At 42.7% G+C, this 22876-nt stretch overlaps 2 protein-coding genes and 1 long non-coding RNA gene across 7 annotated transcripts in view; 1 reads left to right on the top strand and 2 right to left on the bottom strand.

Moving 5' to 3' along the window:
• LOC107998379 (Krueppel-like factor 3) overlaps positions 1 to 15653 on the top strand; it is a 237423-nt gene extending 221770 nt beyond the window's left edge. For 3 of the 5 annotated variants that reach the window (XM_028666985.2, XM_017057625.3, XM_062083135.1), the window contains one exon: positions 8331 to 14092. In XM_028666985.2, the coding sequence (XP_028522786.2) occupies positions 8331 to 8862 (532 nt within the window). In that variant the 3' untranslated portion in view covers positions 8863 to 14092. Of the gene's footprint in view, positions 1 to 8330 lie in introns of all 5 variants that reach the window. The other 2 variants (XM_062083134.1, XM_062083133.1) reach the window with 1 other exon arrangement.
• The window catches only part of LOC114577616 (uncharacterized), a 118310-nt gene that overhangs the window by 92329 nt on the left and 3105 nt on the right, over positions 1 to 22876 (bottom strand). The window lies entirely within an intron of this gene.
• On the bottom strand, positions 867 to 1478 carry LOC107998380 (serine protease inhibitor 3-like). The gene is made up of 2 exons (XM_062083142.1): positions 1316 to 1478; positions 867 to 1226 (listed from the first exon to the last, which is right to left on the bottom strand). Exons 1-2 carry the CDS (start codon positions 1362 to 1364, stop codon positions 1042 to 1044), a joined length of 234 nt encoding a protein of 77 aa, XP_061939126.1. The 5' UTR covers positions 1365 to 1478; the 3' UTR covers positions 867 to 1041.

Below are 22876 nucleotides of genomic sequence, written 5' to 3'. Positions count from 1 at the left end.
CTCTAGATCCGTCTCGATAACGAAAATGCGTCCTCAACGGAGTTAGATAATATATAACCGTATGGCCGGTTGTCGCCGTGGACGGGTTCACGACCACGAGCCATTACTCATCGACCGCCTTTGATTCCATCTGGTAGAGAGAGAGAGAGAGAGAAAGGAAAATCGGTGCAGAAGTAGAGTCGATCTCGAGGAACGACGATTCGTGGAATTTTTTTATCGACACTCGGTGCGCACCTCGAGAGGAAGGAAGAAGTCTGGGTGGGTCGAATGCCAAGCATATTCGTCGTCCCATAGAGCGGCGGGTTTTTCAAGGGGGATCGGGAGAAAGAGTAGCGAGAAGGGAGGGGTCAGGGGTCTTGGACATTCGCAACGTGTATGGCCTGGAGCCGCTTAGAAATTCGATAGTACGGGCAAAGTGACCGTGAATACTATCCATCGAGTATGCATTTTTAGAAGACGTCCCCCGCGTTTCGTTGGTGCGCACGTAGCCGGCCATTTATTATCGCCTCGCGAGAGAGAGAGAGAGAGGGAGAGAGGTGGAAGAGGTCGTGGCTATGCAACGCTTCGTGTACGCGCCGCGGCCGGCCACACGTGTGTGTACACACGGAGTGGAAGGAGCCGCGGCTCGAGGAATTTCCGGTGGATAGAGGTAGCTTCGTGAAGGCATTGCCGCCGTCTACGGAGCGCAGAGGCGGCGGGGAGAGGGCGTGGTCGTGAGAACCAGGATCTTTTGTCTGGTCCATGGTTGAACCAAGACGGCGGTGTAATCGCGGTGCTCAACCTGGCCCCGAAGGAAAAATATCGCAATTGAGTCGGATCGCTCGACGATGACGAGAGGAATGTGACATGATAGAACGCTTTGGATGTTTATTTTCAACTTTTATTCTCTTTTCTCATTCGTATCTTTCTTTCGTTGAAATATAAAATGACACGCTGCCATTTTTCGCAATTTCCGTCCTGGAACAAGTCGTTGTATGTACGATCGACGTATGTAATAGACGGTCTTAAAGTACATCAAACAGAAATATATATATAGTTACATTATGAATTTTGCCAAAAATCGGACGGAGGTTCTAAAATCTTCACTGGTACGAACGTGTCAGTTTCGGGGTCGTAGTCCTCGCAAGCAGCCAGGGTGCAGATGAAACTTCCGTTATCGGTACAGGTGCACGTATTGCAACCATCGAAGAAATTTTTACCCGGTACGCACATCGGTTTCTGGATCGCTTGGTCCGAAATTATACAAATTATATATAGGGTTGTAACAAGAGGGCAAAAAGAAAAATGTGTCTTAAATATTTCGCGGGAAACTTACCAAGATCGATCGCAATGGCACACAGAAACAAGAACAATTTGAAGGACATCTCTGTTTAACTAGCCACCTTTTTCCACTGTCTCCTCGACCGATCCTCGGCCTTTATGTACTCTCGTGTCGTCGACGTTACCACATCGACCTTTCCCCACTTTCATCAAACTTGTTTATCGATCGTTCACAATTTACATAGAATTCCCTTCCAATCCATTTTGTTGTAACGCATTTCTACATACTTTTTACAAGTCTATAAATAATGTTTATAAATAACGTGTTTTTTACCGCCTTGTTTTCGTGATCAAAGGTCAAACATCGAATTCATTAAACACATCCAACAATCCATTAATACGCTTCCTCGGGCGAAAAAAAATTTCTTAATTTTTCTCTTATTGAAGCGAAAATTTCCACGCGACTCTCCAACTGATAAAACTTTTCCAAACGTTTCTCGAAGCGAAGGAAGAGCGTGGTGCTGTATATTCGAACACGTTTCGCGCATTACGCGGTTCCATTGTCCGTTTTACGAAATCCCGGCCGCGCGATCCACCACGATACAAAAGGGCAGAAATGGCTATGGTATGCGATAGAAACGATCGCACTACATATATATATATAAATATATATATATACATATTTACATATATATATATATATACATATATATATATATATATATATATATATATATATATATATATAAATATATATATATACATATTTACATATATACGGTGGAGCGGCGCTTGGTAATAATAATTGTTTCAACGAGTGCGCGCCACGGTCGTAGAGACGTGGACCGGCACGGTCTATCCATCATTCTAACACCACGGCATTATGCGCGCAGCCATCGAGATATCTTTACGGCGGCGGATACTGGATGTGGGAAATGCCAATTCATTGATTACTGTAATTTCTACCATTCCAAAGCATAAATCGTTCCTACCTCGTGGATCGTGCAACCACGATCGAGAGCCACGTCTGCTCCTCCGAGTGTTGGAATTTGTCTCGTATGAATAACCCATTGTATCCGAAAGGTCGGCGCGAAATGGGGTTATCAGAGGCGCCGTCATACTTTTCCTCCATAATCTCGAACCTTGTACCGAACTCTCTAAACACTCGCCGCGTGATCGTCGACGCTCGATCGATCGGGAGACGACTCGAATTTGGAAAATCGTTGCGACCGTGGGCGTGCGATCGATGCCGAAATCGACGACGAATACTCGAAAAAAAGGACGGAAACGATGCCAGCTTGCCGTGATTGATGATTCTCACGGCTCGCACGGTACGAATTTGCATCGAATTTATATCGTGCCGCTCGCAAACTGTATAATGGAGTAATAGCGGTCCGCGGCTACCGCTTTCGATATCGTGTATCTTCACGCACACGCATACACACACCATATGCCACCAACATTTACGTTGCGCGGCAAGAGAAGACGAAATATGTATTGCGAGGATGCGGTAAATGCCGGCTGCATCCCTTCGTAATAACGCTTTCACGATCCAATGATTGACGCCGAACATTCTGGCTACACACCTCCCCTTCCCAATCGTTGCTAATAAATACTTAATCCTTCGATTATTATCCGAAAGTGTAATAGTGTTTACCTACGGGTTGTGTGTGTGTGTGTGAACAAAATTTCGCCTCTTTCCGTGAAATGAATATTTTATTAGACCGTGGCGTAACTGTTAGATAGACAATAGGAGTTTCAGCAGGGAGAGTATTCATTAATGAACGAGAAATCCTTCGAGGAGTACCTGTGATTAACGATGCATTCAGAGATACGATCTTTTTTTCGAGTATGATCCGTAATATTCTTCCGTAATTTCGAGATTTTTTTAATTAAATTTGTTCTTTTACTTCGGTTCGCCGTGAGACGAGATCTCGGGCCATTCTTCCTCTACGAGCAATTCGCCACAATTATCGGAATCGCGGTGATTATCGAGGATCTTTATCTTTTTCCTTTTTCCCTTCTTCGAGATAAACGCATAATTATTACGTTTAGTTTTTTCCTTTAGTTTTGTCTAACACCATTATTTTACAAACTCGAAAACCATGCTTTCCTCAGAGAGATTCAACGATACAGGAGTTTCGAACGGTAGCAACGTGTTTAATTCCGATTTCTCGAATCGTCGAGAGACAAAATTAAAATCGTTCCCGACGGAGGCGCGCTCACAAATGTCGCTACTCGGCTGCGATTATTTAATCCCCCTGTGAAACCGGCTCCTCCTCGAGAATAATCCCGGAGTAACTCGGTTTAATGGTGGCCCGTTGATGGATCGGCCCTCGCCGCGGTTAATCGAACCTTATTCGAGTAACGACGCGCGCGAGCACGTCGTCTCCCCTCTCCCACCCCGTGTTATATTTTATTAAACCGCGATAACGGCGTTAAATAATGAATGGCTCGTAATGACCGCGATTAAATTGAATCGCGCGGCACCGAGTTATTAACATCGCCGCTGTATTTCTTGCACCGCTAACGAGTGTTGTTATTTGCAAGAAGCGGTACCACACCGCGGGAGTAGCTCCGAGGGAGCATTAGGCGGACACCATGCAGAGTTGACAGCAGAGTCCCACCACTCGGTATTCCCTCCCCTCCTCCTTTTCTTCCTTAACCAACACCGATGCTCGTTATATATATATATATCGCGTGTATACATGTATATATCATCTTTCTCGACGTACGCTCGATAAAAATTATATATAGAATTAGTTCGAGATATATAACGGAATATAATATGAAGGATCTTGGAAATTTAAGATCTGTGAAACGAGGTTGGTTGTCGAATGGTAAATTTCGATTCTTCGCGGTAACGAGATATGGTATATAGGGAGAGGGAGAGAGAGAGGAAGAGAGGGAGGGAGGGAGATTATACTGTGAGCGAGTAAAAATCGAGACATACGGTCGGAACAATCGCGCGATCTCTCTCAGGGTCTCCTCTAAAACATTCATCATTCGCAGGTGACGCGTGGAAAGTTTATTCATCTCGAGCACGGGGGCAGGGGGAGGAAGGTTCATTCATCTTTGCAGCACTTGTCGCCCGTGTAATTGCGTATCAAGGAACTGTCTCGAACACACTGTCTCGAGTCTCTGATAATTGCCAAAGATACATCCGACCGAGTTTCTTAATCACCCATTCTAGGAGATCCTCGGACGATAATGAAGAGCCTCTCGCTTCGCGTTCCAACTCGGGGCGAAATATCGCTGTCCACAGTGTCATCGATGCTTCGTCTCGATACGAAGCCATTCGAAGAATACTCGTGAAATATCGATTTAAACGTCGTTTATTTATTTCGCCACCACTTCGTGAGAAGATAGTTCCTCGTAGCTTTGTAAATAATAGACTCGCGTGTGAAACATCGAAGGTAAACATTTCGACAAACGAAGATTCCACAGCTTGCTTTGTGTTTCTCTTATTTCAAATATTCGTCGAAAACTTACCTCGCGTCATCGTTTGTTTGGATTCGGACGTTTGGTAATAAATGGTTTGTCGTTTTGAACGATTAAACCTTAAAAAAAAAAAAAGAAAAAAATAAGTTCCAGGTAAAATCGTCGATTAAAGAGGGGACTTTGATGAAAAGATGCTGTGCGTCGTAAAAATGTTGTTACATCTTCCGAATAAAAGGCAGGAACAATGGGGACACATTTAGTTGATGGACTCGAAACGTTTCACGAATTAAAGCGTCTAATTTCTTCCATTACTGAAACGGTACACCAACGGGAGAGAGAATCGTAAATGTCACGACGATTTTCTCGTAAACTCGTTAAGAATAATTCCTCGTTAAAAGTATATTCCCTCTTTCACGTTCAAATATTAAGCTATAACTCTTAAAGTGTTGCTGGAAAGAGGGCATTATATGGTTAAGACTATCGCGAAATCACATCAAAAACCACGTTTAATTGCCCCGTGTCCTTTTTAATTAACGTTTATCGTTGACCCATTTGCCGGTTCAACAAACCGTATCCGAATATAATTCTTCTTTCCCCCGCAATCGATAATTTTCACTTTAATATACGACATTAATTTAAACCTACCATTTCTCACGAGATCACGACCTTCTCTCTCTTTCTCTCTCTCTCTCTCTCTCTTCGCCACCACAGATTAGATCGAGTTTCGCAATTCAAAGATTTCGATTCACAGATGTTCATTCTTCCGATGTTTTACGTAAACCGTGCAATTGACGTTAAAAAGCTTGGCTAGTAAACTTGAAGAAAAGCCAGAGATGTTCGATCCAGAGAGAGAGAGAGAGAGAGAAAGAGGGAGAGATCTTCTCCTATTTAGTTGCCCAAAGCAGCGACGAAAATAACGATAAAAGAAAAAAAGAAAAAAAGCATCGACACGCATCGCGTTGGCTTAATATAACGAGAGGATTTATACGCGGCGCGACATCAGAGTGACGTTACAAATGAGTGGCTAAGTTTGCTGTTGCGGTTAATTAATGGACCCGGACGGTATAACGCGGCGTTAATCTATGGTGCAATAAACGTAACGCTGGCCAACGTAAAAATCCAATCAAAATGCATTAATAACAGGAGAATTAATGCCTTCTCGGCGGCGGTGGCTTGCACACCGGCCCGATATCGCGTGCATATTCACGTCCCGTCGCGTGTACGTGTTCGAACCGCTCGTAAATGGACTAATTACTCGCAATTACGCAACGGCCGAGCAACGTCGGTGTTTTTTCCCTTTTTTCTTTTTTAACCAGCCATTAGTTCCTCGTATTCCCACCGAATTACATAATAATATTCAAGCGATGGGCGTTGAAACGTTAAAACGACCGATTTAGATATCTAGCATCGTAGGATAGCAGTTTGAAACGATGGAGCCGGTTGTCGCGTTGTTAAGAATCGCGTTCCACGCCACGATTTTAGATTATCCACGTGGGGCAATAACTCTCGGGAAAGTGCAGCCTGTCTTAACGTCCACGCGTGTTAATCGAAATCCACTTTTATACAACTATACATCGATACTCGAAAAGAATTATCTACTTTGTGCAATGCCTCGTATCCTATCCTATCCTAACCTAACCTGGGCCCGTCACCAACGATCTTCGAACCGATGTTCCGTCCCAGATTTGTGCAACTTATGTCTCTTATTCGAGAACCCGAATAAACCCATCGAAAAAACGTAATCGGAGAGAAGGATGGCCGTCCATCTATCGGTGATAGATCCAAGACTCATACATCGATGAGAGCTCTGATGGAAGCTTCGAAGAAGCCTGACGAAATCGTTCCGTCGCCCATCGTCGACTTACTCGCGCGGCTTAATAGGATCGCCTTAATCGTACCCGATCCGACTGTTCGATTTCCTATCGACTCGTCTCCTCTCTTGAAAACTGAACTTGATTGCGCAATCGAGTTGTGACCAGGCTGTTTCCACATCCAGACGTCTGGCTACGTTTTCAGCCCCCCTAAGCCCTCTTACTCTCGTTTTCTTTCTCCTTTCTCCTCCAGGCCGTTCCCACCTTCCGAGGAACACGCTTGTCTCCTTCTCCTCGCTCCTTTTCTTCGGCAAATCGTGCACAACACCGGACCGAGAAATACTGCTCGGTGACTTGCATACAATAGAAGAGAGTGATGGGCAGTTTTCTGAGCGATCCAGAGTCGTTGCAACGCGCGACAGCTGTCACGACGATTCTTACGAGAGAGAGGGAGGGAGAGGGAGAGGAGGGGCGCGGCTCGATAAGAGAACGAACCCACGAATGACGCGAGTCACCTTGGCTAAATCGTAGGAAATGTACTTTGTATCGAATACATTGGACGATATCGTCTCGTATGGTAAACATGTTTACCGTCGAGCGAGTATTTTACTTCGGATGAAAACGACGCTGCTTTTAGAAACAATCGTCCGATTTCACAATGGATGTACCGTACGATTCATCCTCCTGCTATGTATTCCTCCTCTTCTTATCCACGAGACCGTGTTGACCGAGAGTTTGAAGCCTCTCTTACCTTCCCTTCAATCCGATCGGACCCAATTTTGATCTTTTAACCGGGAGATAAATTATTTATTTACCGGGGCGATTCGATATCGTCGAATATAGGCGATACTTTGTTTCGAAACGAAGCCCGGGAAGAAGGGTCATAGAAGCCAGTCAGGTGCGTAAAGACTGGCAAATGGCCAGTGGTGTCACTTTTCAATTATTATATTCGTTGGATCGTAAATTTTGAAAAGGCATAAAACGGTTATCCCTATAAACTGACCAAGGACGCGGGACTTTCGTTCCCGCGTAAGAAAATGAGCGGGCAACCGCTACGGAGATTATGAAAGTGATCGGGCGTACGTGTGCACACGCATCAGGCAGTAAATCTAAAGGGAATCCAGCACGAGGTTTTATGTTTCACCGCGTTTACGCTTCTCCGTTGCCAATTACACAATAATGCGGAACAATTCTAGTTCCTTTTTTTCTTTTTTCCACGCGTTTACTCTAATTCTCTGTATAGAGGCCTTGTTCTCTTGTCGATTCGTTTCAATTTGACCGCGCGTGTCAATAAAGCTGTCAGACTGTGGCTTATGAATTTTCGTATAGCAAACTGAAATATTCGATTGATAGAAAAAATATGTGTATTACAACAGTTTATTGCATTCAGAATCACAAAATAGTGGACAGTAAAGTAAAAAATTACTCTTTCCTTTGCACTTCTAATGATCGCTCATCGATTAGAATTACGTTCGAAGTTATAAAAGTTCACTTTTCTAATTTAAATTTAAATATTCGATCAAATTTTAAAACACATTGCATAATCAATTAATAAACATTTGCTTGAAAATTCGTAGTCTGCCCGTCTATATACGACACAATACTTGTTACTGCTTACTTGTTACGTAAGAACAACAAGAGATTAACCTCGTACAAAGTTATGTCATACTCATCTTATCAAAAAATCTTAAGACACATCAGAGTGTTGCGTCATATCTTTAAATTCGATCTCACGACTCCTTCTTAGCTTCTTAGTTTCTCAATTCAACGAGCCGTGCGATAATTTCCCCTCTACTAAGTTTCACTGATCTGTTGCAGGCGAGAAACCGTATCAGTGCACATGGGAGGGTTGCACGTGGAAATTCGCACGTTCCGACGAATTAACGCGGCACTATCGCAAGCACACGGGCCAGAAGCCGTTCAAGTGCCATCTTTGCCAACGATCGTTCTCGCGGAGCGACCACTTATCGCTTCACATGAAAAGGCACTGATAAAGAGGACCGTCTTAGCCCATGGAAGGAAAAAAAAAAAAAAAAGAACTGGAACGAGGGAGGAAGGAAGGAAGAAGAAAGAGACGCCCGTCCCTCGGGAATCGGGGACCTCGTTTATTATTAGTGTGATCATGGACGATGACGACGACGACGACGACGACGACGACGATGATTCTTTCGATTTTTTTTTTCTTTTTTTTTTTCTTTTTTTTTTCTTTTTACATTCGGGACCTGAAACAGCCTCCACGTTGTGCACTCGAATCGTTTCCATCGAACGTGAAGAGTCGGAGGCGGAAACTAGGAGAAAAAAAAATGAAGAAGCAAACGAATCGTTCATTAGATTTACGAGTTTAATCTAATGGAGGTATAATTGCAATTATCGGCGTATATAATCGCGCAAGCCTGCTAGCAATCGTGAAACGTGAATCTGTTGTGAATTTATTTCCTTTATTTTGTTCTTGTTGAATATTCGCCTCCTCCACGAGGGAACGAATTTCTGTTTTCAATTTTCATTATTTAAGAGCGAGGATGTGCGTAGCGTGTAAGAATTGTTGATATTTAAAGATATTTGATTAAAATTTATTTATTCTATGTGGTGCGGTGGTGTTTTAAGGAATATATATATATATATATATATATATACGAGGCATCGTAGGAAGCGTAGCTTCGACGATGAAAAAGAAAAAGAATTTCGCAGAAGATCGATTGCTATGGGTTTTCCGCAAGTAGCACGCGGTAACGCGTCATTTTTGTTCTTTTTTTTTTTTTATTTTTTAGCAAATTTTTACTTCTTGTTCGTATTTTCCAGTTTGTTTTCATTTTTTTCTTTTTTTTTTTTTTTCGTACGGTTAAATAAGGCCAGCTCAACTAGTCTAGAGCACCATATATGTATCGTATATTGCGAAAATATAGAGCCAGTAAAGGGGGAAAATGAAGTAAATATCGTGTTAAGGTAATTAAACGGTTAAAAATAAGTAAAAGAGAATATCGAACTCCGGTGACGGAGCTTGGGACTTAGCATGCTCAGTTAAATAAACTACAAATCGTGATCGTTAAACATTTTTTAATGCATTGAGATAGCGATTTATCAGATTTATGCACAAAGAATTTCGCGTTTAGGGACGGACAATCATCGACGTTTTCAATTCTCAGAGAAAACGAGGGAATTCGAACGCTCTGAAAGCCAGTATTATCGTGTGCATCAAGCAATACGATTGTGTATGCTTATCCGACCGCATTGCGATGCTTTTTCCACGTGTCTTTCTTTCGTTTCAATCGTGTTAATGATTCTTCGATCGTACCGATTTAAGCGAAAACGGTACATCATTTCGGCCACCGGCGTATAAACACACACACACACACACATATATATACACGTCTATATACACACACGTACAAGGTGCCAAAGTAGAAGGTGCAAATTTATAAGCGCGAATCGAGACGCCCAAACTATTATATGCTCAATTATTAAACGAAGAAAGAGGAAGAAGAGGAAAGAGCAGGTCGAAGAATTATTTTTTAAACGCTTTTGCATCCTTGTCAAATATACACCACGTGTCGTGGCGAAAATGGAAAAAAAAAAACGAAAATGCTTCGTTTCTGCACATTTTATTTTGGCATCTGTTAAACGAAACGAGATAACTCAAGGGATATATTTCGGAGACCAACCAAAAAAAAAAAGAAGAACGCAAACTCTGTGCTCGAAGAGAATAAAAATCGAGGAGAGAAGAATTTCTCTTTAAAAAATGGAAAAAAACGCACGTTCCTCATGAATTTGGAAAAAAATAAGTAAATAAGTAGAAACGAGAGGATCGTACAATTGATGATGCACCGAGTCTAAATGCGTCAAGTAAATATATAAACGAAAATTATTGATGAAAAATTTTGCATACACACACACACACATATATATATATATTATATCGAAACATATCGTACGAAGGCATCGACTCTGTGCGTCGTAAGTAAAACCGGTCACGTGATATATTCTCAAACGAAGCTACTTGTGGGAAAAAATACGCAAATGGAAAACGTGATTTTTACAGAGACGCTTTGTTGATTATGATAAAAATATCGTAGGAGAATGGCTACCTTTTTTCTTTTTTCTTTTTTTTCCTACGAAGAGCTACGTTTAGAGAAAGTTTCCCGTGGCCTTCGCCAGACGTATCGCGCGAGAATCGGATAACTCGAAGAGCTTGTAAATAATTTAGAAACCTTGAGTAACGCGACGTCTCCCTACGTATAAGCACACAATGTGTAGCATTCCCCAGTTTTCTTCGAACTTCTATCTCTTTTTCTTTTCGTTTAATATATTTCCACTCTCTCTCTCTTTCTCCTCTCTTTCTCTCTCCTCTCTTTTTCTCTGTCTTTTTCTTTCTCTCTATCTATCTATTTATCTATTTATCTATCTCTCTATCTCTCTTTCTCTCTCTCTCTCTTTGCCACTGCGGCAACAACGCGGTTAAAGGTAGACATACATATAACTATTTCGAAGCTAGTTAAAAGAAAAAGAAAAAAAAAAAATTATGGAACAAGATGCCAGTATATGCTAGAGCCAGTTTATAATCGTTAAAAGATGAAGAAAGGAACCTCTAAGTGTTAAGATTAGTGCGAAGATTGATAAATTAATACTTGTTACGTGTTGTATTTTGATAGGGAATAGTGCCTTTTAACGTTAAGGAAGAGAATATTGCGTTAGGCCTTAAGTATACTGTTAGTGCCTTAAGTCACGCGAATCTTCGTGCTTGTACACATTTCATAACGCGACCATTTCGAATCCTCTTGCGGAGGACCAGTGAGAGATACACATACATATTATAATATATCAAGCGTTTCTATTATATTCGATCGAGAGTTTCTCCCGTTCGAAACGAATACGAAAAATTATTGCCAATTATTTCATCCACAGATCCTTGCTTTCATCCCCTTACTCTTTACGCTCGTCTACGCCTCGTCTTCGTCACTTTTACTTTTCGACATTTTCCGCGACATTTTCGTATTCAAAATTCCGGATTTTGAAGGCATCGCTATAGAATACGCGATAAAAAAAGGGGGGCCACGATACAGCCGTTTGCGGTTACGCGACCATGCACCTCTCGCGTTCTCTTTTAACCTCTTCTCAAAAAATCTGAAAAATCAACCTATATATCGCCCATGATTGCTCGTCAAAACGCTCGTCACCGATCATCACCATTTTATCGCCATTTTTATCAGAGAAAATTTTTTTACAATCTCGTTGGTGTATCGTGGCCCGTCTCTACTAATATCTAAATATAGTACACAGTAGGCCCCGCAGGACCGACCACGCCCCCTACCCCCTCCCCAGGTATCACCGTATGAATAATTTTCGCGCGATCGTCATTGCGAAATTCAATCCGAAAATGAACGAGGTGCCACCCAGGATGCCACTCCACGTATCTTGATGACTGATACCGTTGTACCTTTCCTGTAAGGGATTTCTTCAGCGGTGTGCAGCCGTCAGTAATCTGAGCGGAGAGCGCGCCCGATGAGAAATGCATACTGACGTCATGCCGACACCCTCTTTGATCATTATCATTTTTTTTCACCGCGAGCTCGTGCCGGATCGTACGCTTCTCAACGAGATACGTTCTACGCTTCAACTTCGTCCCGTTACGGCATACCATCTCCGCCTCGAGAACGATTCATTTCGGCTAATTGTCGACACTGGATGATAAAACGATATTGTTCCCGGTTAACATTTTGGCCGAGAGGCGTTTCTCTCTCTCTCTCTCTCTCGTTTCATCCATCGTACAAGAGGGCACCTCGTCGCCGTTACGAGTCGGAATTTCGTCTCGGGCAAATTCGCGTAGGTTTCTTCATTTTTCTTTCTTTTTCAAGAAGCTCAATCACATTCCAATACGTTTCGAACGCCTCGAGTGAGAGATTTTTCTCGAGGCTGACGACGATTATTCCAAAAAAGAAAACAAAAAATGAGCGCACACACATTCCCAAAGGCGCGAAGAATAGATAGAGCAATTGTTTTTTTCTTTTTTTTCGTATTAATAAAGAAACCTATACAATTTTTCGAAGCGAGGAAAACGCCATCCGGAAAACCGGGTAAAAAGAAGTTGGACGCGATCGATTTTCTAGAAAGGCTCCGCCTAGAGAGATTAGCATTTCAAGTGCCTTAAGAGACGTCAACGTGACAGGCTACGAGCTCGAATCGAAGTGAGTTTTCGCGTTCTTCGTTGACACGCTTGATGAAAAATGGCGGTGTTGAAGAGGAAAGGATGAAGGTCGATGAAAAATTCGATATTATTTGTGTCGTTTAACCAACGAATGAATTTCAAGATGAGAAAAAATTCGTTAAATTTTCTCTCGAGGATACGATTGTTCGATGTATATTATTCGTCTTTCGACAAATGTCTTTCAAACAAAATTTCAACCCCTCCAACGTCGATCGTTTGACGGGTGTCGACGTACCTGAATTCGTTGGTTAGATTTCTTGATTTCGTCATGTTCTCTCGTGCGCTTACACGGCTGTCGTGTAAAAAAGAAATTCCAACGAGGCATGTATATATTATTAATTTAAGAGGTGCTCTTAACGAGCGTGTTCGGGTGATGTTCGTAATGGCTGCGCAACGGAGAGATCCGACTGTGCGAGCCATATATTCGAAAACGTGTCTGGTGAAAAAGGGGAGGGAAAGGGGGAAATAGAAGAGAAAGAAAAGAAAGAAATATAAAATCACGATGTATCGAGGTTTTCGAAACGACATAGCTGACAGGTCAGTCCGTCAAACTAGCGATGATTTTCCATTCTTCGCTTCTTCAAGGGCCAGTAAAACGATACTACGCACACACGCATACATACATCATCATACGATCACTAACACGCGTACCTTATCAACCAACCAACACGTATAAATTGCATTCTTAATCTGCGATCATGCGCGGTGCTCAATCTTTCTTGGTGCTTTCGTACGTTGAATTTGACGTGCGTATATTATACATCAACGTGGACAATACGAGGTCGATTCTTAAAGATCCATTACGCGAGAGCGTAAAAGGTAGGCAAGAGGTAGGTGTGCGCACGTGTTTGCGTCTAGGAGATGTCGAGCCACATCAGAAACGAAAAGCAATACCGAGTAATATATTTACTACGCGTAGAGTTAAGATTATATTCCATTACTTTTTCTTTTTTCTTTTCTTTTCTTTTTTTTTTTCTTTTTCTTCTCTCTCCGAACGCGAACTCACTTTCGAACTCAGGAAGAATGGCTGCTGTCTTGAGGAACACAGCCTGATTGGCCGATTCTTTTATTTCCACTTACGAAAAAAATTATGTGATCCAGCGGTTTGATCTCCAGCGATCAAAGAATTACTGAAAGAATCGAAAGAAAAAAAAGAAAGAAAAAAAGAAAGAAAGAAAGAAAAAACAGGCCGGTGATTATCGACTCGGAATACGAAAATTCTCGCGTACGCGTTGAAGATGAAGAGCAAGAGAAAAGAAAAAAAAACGGAACTACTAGGTCGTAAGAGATATTAGATACTAGCCGAATAACTACATAATACTACATTGTACATAGCACGTAAAATTATCCGTTGATCATCACCGACAGAAAAGAAGAAAAAGAAGAAGAAGAAGAAGAAGAAAGAAGCAACGGATCATCGTAGCATAATTTCTCTCGCAATAATGTAATCAATGGGGGCCAGTAATTCTCTCTCTCTCGGATCTCGCACGGTGTTACACACTGCGAGGCGCGTGGCGTGCCCTTTATCTCGTCGAATTTTTGGCGCAGTCGCGTATATGTTCGAATACGACACACACATAAAAAAAAAAAAAAAAAAAGAAAGAAAAAACGCTGTAAAAACAAACGTTCGAAAACGTTTCTCCGTTCACGGGGAAGAACGATCGAGCTTGGCGCGGAAACACACGCATTCAGGTTCCTAGGACAGGTGTACTATACGCACGATCGTATCGAATGGGAACATCGAAATACGTCGAAATTGGGACGTTGATGGACGTGGTTCCGTTTGGACGATCGGCGCCGTACGCAAGCGAAACGATCGACTGTCGTCGAAGTTCAGAAGGTTTAAGGGACGGTTGTTTTTTTTTTTCCTCTCTCTTCTTTAACAGTCGCGCGCCACCAACTATTATTTTGTAAGGATTGTTAAGTGTATACCTATGTCGCGTAGGGTTGCGTAGGATCGATAATATATAATATATATATTATACTACGAATCACACTGTATAAACGAAGGCATTACTATAACTTTGTACTTTCTAATTATACATTAACCGCGTCGCTTGGGGGACGCGGTTCGCTATTCGTACCGCGCACGTCGGCAGGGGAGGTTCGTTAGTGCATTAAAAGAAAAAAAAATATATATATATATATTATATATATATATAAATAAAAAAATCTATATATATATACATATATAGATGAATATAGATATATATTGTAAATGTGGTTGTAATCTTATTACTGTTATATCGATATATCGATGTCCTTGATTTGGATAATTTATTTATTGCGATGTGAATCGAAACGAAGAGCGTGTAATTATTGTATACCGCGGAGAAGAGAAAATGAAAAATGAGGATACATGATTATTGAATTAAAATAGGGAAATATTATTAATAATACGCACGAAATTATATATTTATATATAACGTTATCGACGCGAGGGCGCGCGTATCAAAGACGCGGGTCCGCTCGCGTGAAAGTCCTAAAAAAATAAAATAAAAAAAAAAATGCGAAATCACGTTCGAAATACGAACGATACGGTTGAGCGGTTATTTAAATAACTATCGTACTTTGCGATTCCTACTGTGGAAGTAAAAAAAAAAAGGAAAAAAAAAAGAAAAAAAAGGGGAAAAAAATGAATAAAAGGTAAAAAAAAAAATAGAGATTGTTGTATCGTAAAAGGGCGAACAGTGGCCCTCGTACGTGTCGGTTTAATAAATTATATATCGTCGACTCGCGAGCACGCACAGAAGGTGTCACGTGCGTCCTCTGCGGTACAATATCGCGCCTGTCGATAATTTTATTATCGAAATGATGGTTACATATTTTAGATAATCCTATTATCATTATCATTATTACGATTCTTATTATAATTGCTACTATTACTATTATTATTGTATTTGGCAGGGTTACGACATTAAAATCGTAAAAAAAAAAGAAAATTTTCTGTTCACTACCTCATCCCAAGATCTATCCTTTAGAATAGGCGAGCAAAAGAGAAAAGGAAAATGAGAAGAACCAGCGAACGATTAAAAAATTAGCAATCGACACGAGATCCTTGCAACATCTACCGGGGACGTAACCCGTATAAATGCATCTGCATCCTCGTTAACGTTCTACCCCGTTACACGTATAGTTCGTGGCACGATAAATAAAGCCGCAAACCTGGCTAAGTCTGGTGGATGTTTTGTGACAACCGGCCAGTCACAATACGATCATTAGGCTATTTTCCAGAGTATAGCGCCCCAAGACGCAATATCTCTGCCGAGGCCGCGTATTTGTCCCGTCTGGCAACAAGATTTCTGCACACTGGTATTCCACTAAGTTGTAGGTAGTCTCCGTACTAGGTAAGTACAAATCCTACCGTATACCTCCGGGAGAATTTGTAGTCCGAACGGCGGCTATAACCGAGGCCATAACTTAACCGGAATACCAGTCCTCGCCGGAATTCCCTCTCGAGTCGGCGCAATTGTGGATATCAACGACGACGCGACAGTCCTTTCGCGTTGACGCTCAACCGTCTAGAAAACGACCCGTTTCCCTTTGTGAACGAGATCGATCAAACGGATCCCTACGCTTCTTCTTTTTTTCCACCTTGGACCTTGGAGTTTTCCCCTTCCCCAACATTCGTCCGTTTTGAAAAAATTCTAAGTTTAAGCAAACGAGCAGTCGTCAAATGCGCAAACCAAAGTCTAGAACCAAGCGCAACCAAGTTCTCGGCCGAGGGAGAAGGAAAAAAGAGCAGGAGAAATAAAATCGCTTATGGTAGCAGGTATAAAAAACTCGTATTTGTCGCGATGGAATTCGCATACCGGCCACGTGTCTTCCGATTGATGGTAATTTAAAAACGCTAGAAGAAGCGGCGAGCGATTTGACGAAGGGGCAAGAAAATTAAGCGAGCCAATCAACCGTTTCTTCGTAACCGAACTTGCGCTAACCTTCTACCGACGAATGCGTTTCGCCAACGCAATTCGCATTTCCATCTCGATCCGAGAGATCGAGTCGCGATCGGAAACGATTCGCATAGCGCGCATGGAAAACTGATGAACGCGATCCGTCCACCTGCATGCGGTCCGTCCCTCGAAAGCCCGAAGCAGAAGAGAAGCGATCGCGTGCGCACGCATCCCTCCCTGCTGTCGAATCGAGCCGCCCTGAATCCACGGCGCGCATTCACGACGACCGACCGTTTTTACCGCTCGCTCCGCTTCTAATGGGATCGAGTCTCCATAATTGAATTTACGAACGGACCCCGTATACCCACGTCGTCCATTTTCCGCGAGGCCTCCCCGGTTGACGTCCACGTGACATTCGCATCGCATCTGGGCCCCTAACCGAAGGCACGAACGTGGCTAATGCCGCCAATGCCTCCACTCGATTCCCACTTCCACTCCTCCGAGTATATTTCGCCGACGCTAATGACGGTATAACTTACTAACCTTATACCCGTAATTCTATTAACCGTCCGTTAACTATCAACAAAACGGTTACAAATTGGCGTAACCGGCGGCGCAATAGCCGAGAGATGGAGAGAGAGAGAGGGATGGGGCGCGGACGTCGCGCGAGTGAAATGTAAGCGGTTCGTCGGTCGGGATCGGACGTATCGGTAATTAAATTTACTAATGGAAATTATAGGGTATCGATAGGTAACGGATGCACGGTCGATATTACCGTTGTGCGGCGGGTAATTGGGCCGGCGATCGGAGAAAGAAGAGAAACAGAGGAGGAGTTATCGGATCGGGGATCGGATCGTTCGATCGTTCGCAATTAGCAACACCCGATTCCACGATACTCTTTGCGTGCACGAGCGTGATAACCGATAAATTAACGATCGATCGATCTATCGGCGATTTTTATAACGTAAAATCCACGTATCTCTTTGTAACGAAACTTGTAATCGGATCGATCGATCGTGGTCCATTAAAGAATTTTGTGATTCCTTTCTTAATACGAGACGATTCGAACGCATTGTTTTTAATTTTAATCCTTTTTCGGGGGATAATAAAGAGAATAAAGATGCACGTTTAGCCGATCGCGGATCATTCGGATAAATGGGTTCAGTTATTCCACGCACGCGTCGTTTATCATCGGTATTATCGGAATTTTTTCCACGATCGTTTGGTAGGATAACGCGTAAAAATCACCGGTCGCGAATAAGGGTCTAGAGTAGGGCATAAACGTGATTACACCGTTACACTGAAATATACGTTTGCGTATATAGTTGAACGTAACGAATAGGCCGGTGTGTCCGCGCTCGTTATTAATCGGCCAGAAGACTAGCTCGCGTGGATATATATTTGTCATCATTAGCGAGTGCGAATATATTTATACGCGAGCGGTACAATTCGTGGTCTTATAGAGTCGTTTCGTTCAGAAACGTCCACACCGTTTATCGATCTTCGATCGTTTCGTATCGTTACGACAAACGTGTGTCTTCATTTTTTTTTCGACGAAACGAAAAAATGATAGGAATATCAAATATATTCAGATAGAGGAACATACATACATATATATATATCCGGAAAACAATTTTCTCCGGAGAAGAAAGTTTAACGATCGATCGAGCAAGACCTTTGCTCGAATGAATCTCACCGAGTGGTTTACAAATCGTTTAAGAGGCAAAAAGAGCGAGGAGAATAATTCCAATATTAGCTACAGTTTCAGCTCGAGCTACCATCGTTTCAGCGATGTGTGAACGAAACCGAGACATCTTTTTGCGGCATTGCGCGCGGTTATAAATCATGCCTCACGTGCACATTCGTGGCGAGCCTATTTGATTGCGTACGTATAAGGGATTGGATACTACACGGTCGCGATGCCGTTACCGAATGGTAAGAGTGACGATATAATTTTAGCCGGCCATTAGAAAGTGAATTACGAAAACGTCTGTAACTCGTAGAAGAGAGTGGCGCTTGCCACAACAATTAGTAGATTTAATTTTAAGCGTTTTAAACGATCCTTAAATCGATAAGTAAAAAATGGCGAAACGATGACGACGCACGATTACAGCTATTACTACCTTTATTACTATGAAAACTACGAGTCTCGTGTGTATTTTTATTTTTTTTCGAGATTCGCTCGTACACGGATACAATAACACACGCGCGCGCTCGCGCGAGACAGTATCGAACTCTAAACGGAGTTAAACTTCGTGAGAAACGATAAAATCGTGATTTCCTACGGGGTGCTTACAGTTCGATTACTCTCGTATTGTGGATAACCGACGAGAAGATATGAGAAAGAGAGAGAGAGAGAAAAAAAAAGGAAACGGCTCGCGTTTCATAGCGTTGCGAAACGAATGTAACTAGAACGAGTGACAATTTTATCGTAATCGCGCCTTTTATTTCGCCATTTCAAACCGCACGCGGCCTATCGACCGTTTCTAAAACGATCGGTATAAACCGTCTCCTCTACTCAATAGCATACTAATACCCTTTATGGCGTCACCGTGATTCCATCTTGCATAGCCAAAGTCAATTACAGAGAAGCAACATTTTCACGGTTGAAAATCGCCTTTAACTTAACCGAACGAAGCGAGAACAATTCCATCTTTTTATAAGATCTCGGACGACGGATCCTTCCCTAACCAAGGGGGAGAAAGAAGTTGATATTTCTTTCTCGAGAAGATGATCGTCGTCGGAAACTTCGTCGCCGTATTTGTAACATCGATAAAATGGCACCGGACTCGCAACTCAGCCGGTAACGAGGCAACTTTACGAAACAAAAGATCGTGAAGTACGCCAACCGGGCATAAGGAGAATTACGCGGCTGTATTTCTACGAAAGTACGGCTGGAGGGGAGAAGGACGGAGCTAGGGCCATAACGCATGTCATATCTGACGATCTTTACGAGGGAGCTGATCATTGGACGGGAGCGCAGCAAGAAACGGGCGACAAAGTTGGATATACCAATGAAAAGGAACGTTTCGAGCGACGTTGCTCGGCCGATGCGGGCCGACAAGTCTGTTACGGTAATCGTCGCAACACTCCGTAAAGCGAAACGACGCGTTGAAGGGCTCGTTTCGATTAATTAAGCCGCGGATAAAACGTTGGTCGCCACGTTTGTTGAGATCATCGTCTGGTCATCATATTGCGCGTATCGTTTGGCGAGATCTCTGCATCGAGAAAAGGAAGTCGATCGATCGCGCAGATTCGATTGAGCAGTCGTAGCACGAATTCGGAAATGAAGAAAGTATTCCAAGCAACTCGCTCGAAAGGAAACGGGTTGTGGGAACGAATCGAATACGAAAATGATAACGAAAACTTAATATAACCGTAAATTAATCACGGGATCATTACTCCACATCATCGATATCTATCATCGATGAATAAAAAGTCTTGCTATTTGTAATTACATCAACTGATTTAACCTATCTACGACCTTTAATCAGCAACGACCATCCATCATCGTTTCCCTGGTAAAAGTGTCGAGACGTTCTATCTACGAGAAGCATCCGTTTAAAAGAATACCGAGGCAATCGATATTCTTCGATCGATGAATTTCTCGATCAAGATCTCCGTTTCTTCGCCAAGAGTTGCGTGACGTTTCGATGACGCTCGATCGTGTCTGACGACAGGCAAATGAGTAATTTATTGCCCTCGATCATCCAAGCTCGTTCTTTTGTTCATTTTTTTCACTTTTTCTTTCCTTTTTTTTCTCTCTCTTCTTCTTCCGCGTCAACCACTTCTAGCTGTTCCTACGAATACCAAGAGACCTCTATCTCGAAACAACTTTTCAGGTTTAGGAGCGAGCTCGTGTCACGTTTCCCACGGCGGCGTTGTACCACGAGTTGCATACATACGCAAGAAACCCAACGCTATAAAACGTTCTTTACGCATTTCGCAGTTCGCCTCTCAGACGAACGAGCGACGAAAGGGAGCTACGCGCGAACGTTCGTATTTTTCTATTGGACCGCCATCGCTCATGACCAGATTTATATTCATTTCGTCTGGGCCAAGACGAAACATTCTTGTCTAAAAGATTTTAACGATCAAGCTGAACTTTCCAGCCTTTCCTCGCGAACCGTCGCCTCTTTCTCTGTTTTGAAATAATTATATAACGTTTTCCTCGACATGTATCTATAAATACTTGTTTTTTTTCCTGCTTCTTCTTCTTCTTCTTCTTCTTCTTTTCGACTCGAGAAGAGGCAACATCTATTTATGCAAATGAAAGAGAGGCTAGAAGAAAAAATATTCTTGGCTTGGACGATGGCGCAATCGATTCCAAGTTCGATTCGAAGAGTATCGAGAATGATAAGTAACACGAGGCGAGTTTTTACGGTAGCCAAGGTTGCGATCGACGAATTCGATTGCGCAATTGATGTCTCGGAAATCGGTTCACCGCCACTGGTAGAAGGAAAGGTGTGCATGTACACGGGCGTTCGTGATTATTAGCTTTAGCCTTAACCAGTCATTCGACGGAGCACGACACGAGATATACTATCAAGGTCGTAGGGAATTCGCGCAGCTTCCACGCGTTTCGCAAAACAGGGACGGAATTTGACGGATTTCCTCGTTTCTTTCAAAAGAATGCGGCTCTGAACGTGTTGACCGACAAGGCCGTTTAACGGATCAGTTTCCTCGTCGATGGTTGAGACGAATATCGGTATCGAAAAAAATATTTAGATATTCCGAACGAACAAATCGTAACGAATATTTATCGACGTTTCAAAATTGTACACGGGAAGAGTTGGGAAGAAAAGCAATTAAAATTATTCGGTCGCGGTGCTATTGATGGATTAAGTACGGTTTCGCCGCCAATTTCACGGATGAATGTTGGAAAGTAACAGTGGAATATCGAAGGGATCGAATCGCGAACATACGAGTTTTACTGCTAGCCGCGGGTAATTTACGCGCGCACCCGTCCAGACGAGAGTTTCGACATTGATGCGGCGCGCGGAGGAGACTAAAGGAAAGATGGAAAATCAACGATGTGTAACTTTTATGGTATGTCCGAGACACGATTGCAAAACGATTGCTTGAGCGAGCCTCTCTGCTGCGATGAATCGTGATGATAAGAAGTGTAAAAAGATGCCTAAGGAGGGGCGAAGCGCAGGATAATTCGATTATCGAAGGAATTCTGAAATTTAAACGTATCAGTAGACGTCTCGAATTCACCTCTTGGATTGTCTTCGAGGCTAATTTTATTTCCTACCCTGTCTCGTGTCGTCGCTCGTCATAATTCGTGGGTGAATAAACGTTGACAAATTTCGGTTAATATCTCTGGTGGCTGGAAACGAGCGCGCACCCTGCCTCTCCGCGATTAACCAACAGCCAACTATTTAATAAAGGTTTTTCGAGGCGCAGTTTAGGCTTATTTCCCAATTGATGCACTTGACGGATGATGCGTATGCAGTTAAATCGGCCAATCTATAGCGTTACTCAACCTGTTTTTAACAAGATATTTCCGTATTGTCGCGTTAGCGCACGCACACAACGTACGTAAAAGCGTCTCGACCCGCCCCTGTCCAGTCATGTCAGCGCTAAATGAACCATCAGGGCCGCCATAAATCCTCGGACTATCAGATGAGCAGCCACGGACTTGCCTGTCCCGGATATAACGAGGGACCACCGCCCAGCGTAATGGAAGCACTCTCTGTCGACGCTCCAAAGATACCTTCGAGATTGGACCAAGCCTCCTTCTTGTCCCCTTGGTGGACGAACCAACTCCATCTGATGGGATCTAGAAGAGTTCCCTCTACCGACCAACTTCTCTAATTCCGTCTAATTCGACACGAAAATCATAAACCTTCTCTTCGAAAAAATCGCACACACTTTTCTCGATCTATCTAATAAAATTTGGGAAAGTCATTCCTCCGTCTAATTCCTCCTTTAAAAAGTTATCCCTTAAAATGCCAAGATAAATTTAATTTTGATCAAACGTTTGGGGAAGATTTAATAGATAATAGAGCGACAAGGTGTGCGTGTCTCGATTCAATACGATCTCTGACGAAAATCTAGGCAAGAAGCTTGACCAAGGTCGGACAAAGGCGGGGAACATTGTTAATTACACGCCCGTTCTCGTATCGATGTGGCTACCGTAGGAGTAACCCGACCGAGTGGCCAACAGTAAAGATGGCATCGTGCACACTAACGAGTAACAAGTGGCGTGACGTTTCAGTTAGGCTTTACTTCGCGATGTGTGCGCAAGACTGAGAAGAAGATATCGG

The sequence above is a fragment of the Apis cerana genome, linkage group LG12 (genome assembly GCF_029169275.1).
Source record: "Apis cerana isolate GH-2021 linkage group LG12, AcerK_1.0, whole genome shotgun sequence".
Lineage (NCBI taxonomy): Eukaryota > Metazoa > Arthropoda > Insecta > Hymenoptera > Apidae > Apis > Apis cerana.
The sequence above is the reverse complement of the archived record's forward strand: the minus strand, read 5'-3'. Positions and strand labels throughout refer to the sequence as shown.

What these genes read in the sequence shown, in the direction of transcription:
- LOC107998380 (XM_062083142.1), bottom strand. Translation starts at nt 1,364, where the DNA reads ATGTCCTTCAAATTGTTCTTGTTTCTGTGTGCCATTGCGATCGATCTT. An exon ending in TGCCATTGCGATCGATCTTG is followed by an intron (nt 1,227 to 1,315) that starts GTAAGTTTCCCG and finishes TTTCGGACCAAG; the next exon opens with CGATCCAGAAACCGATGTGC.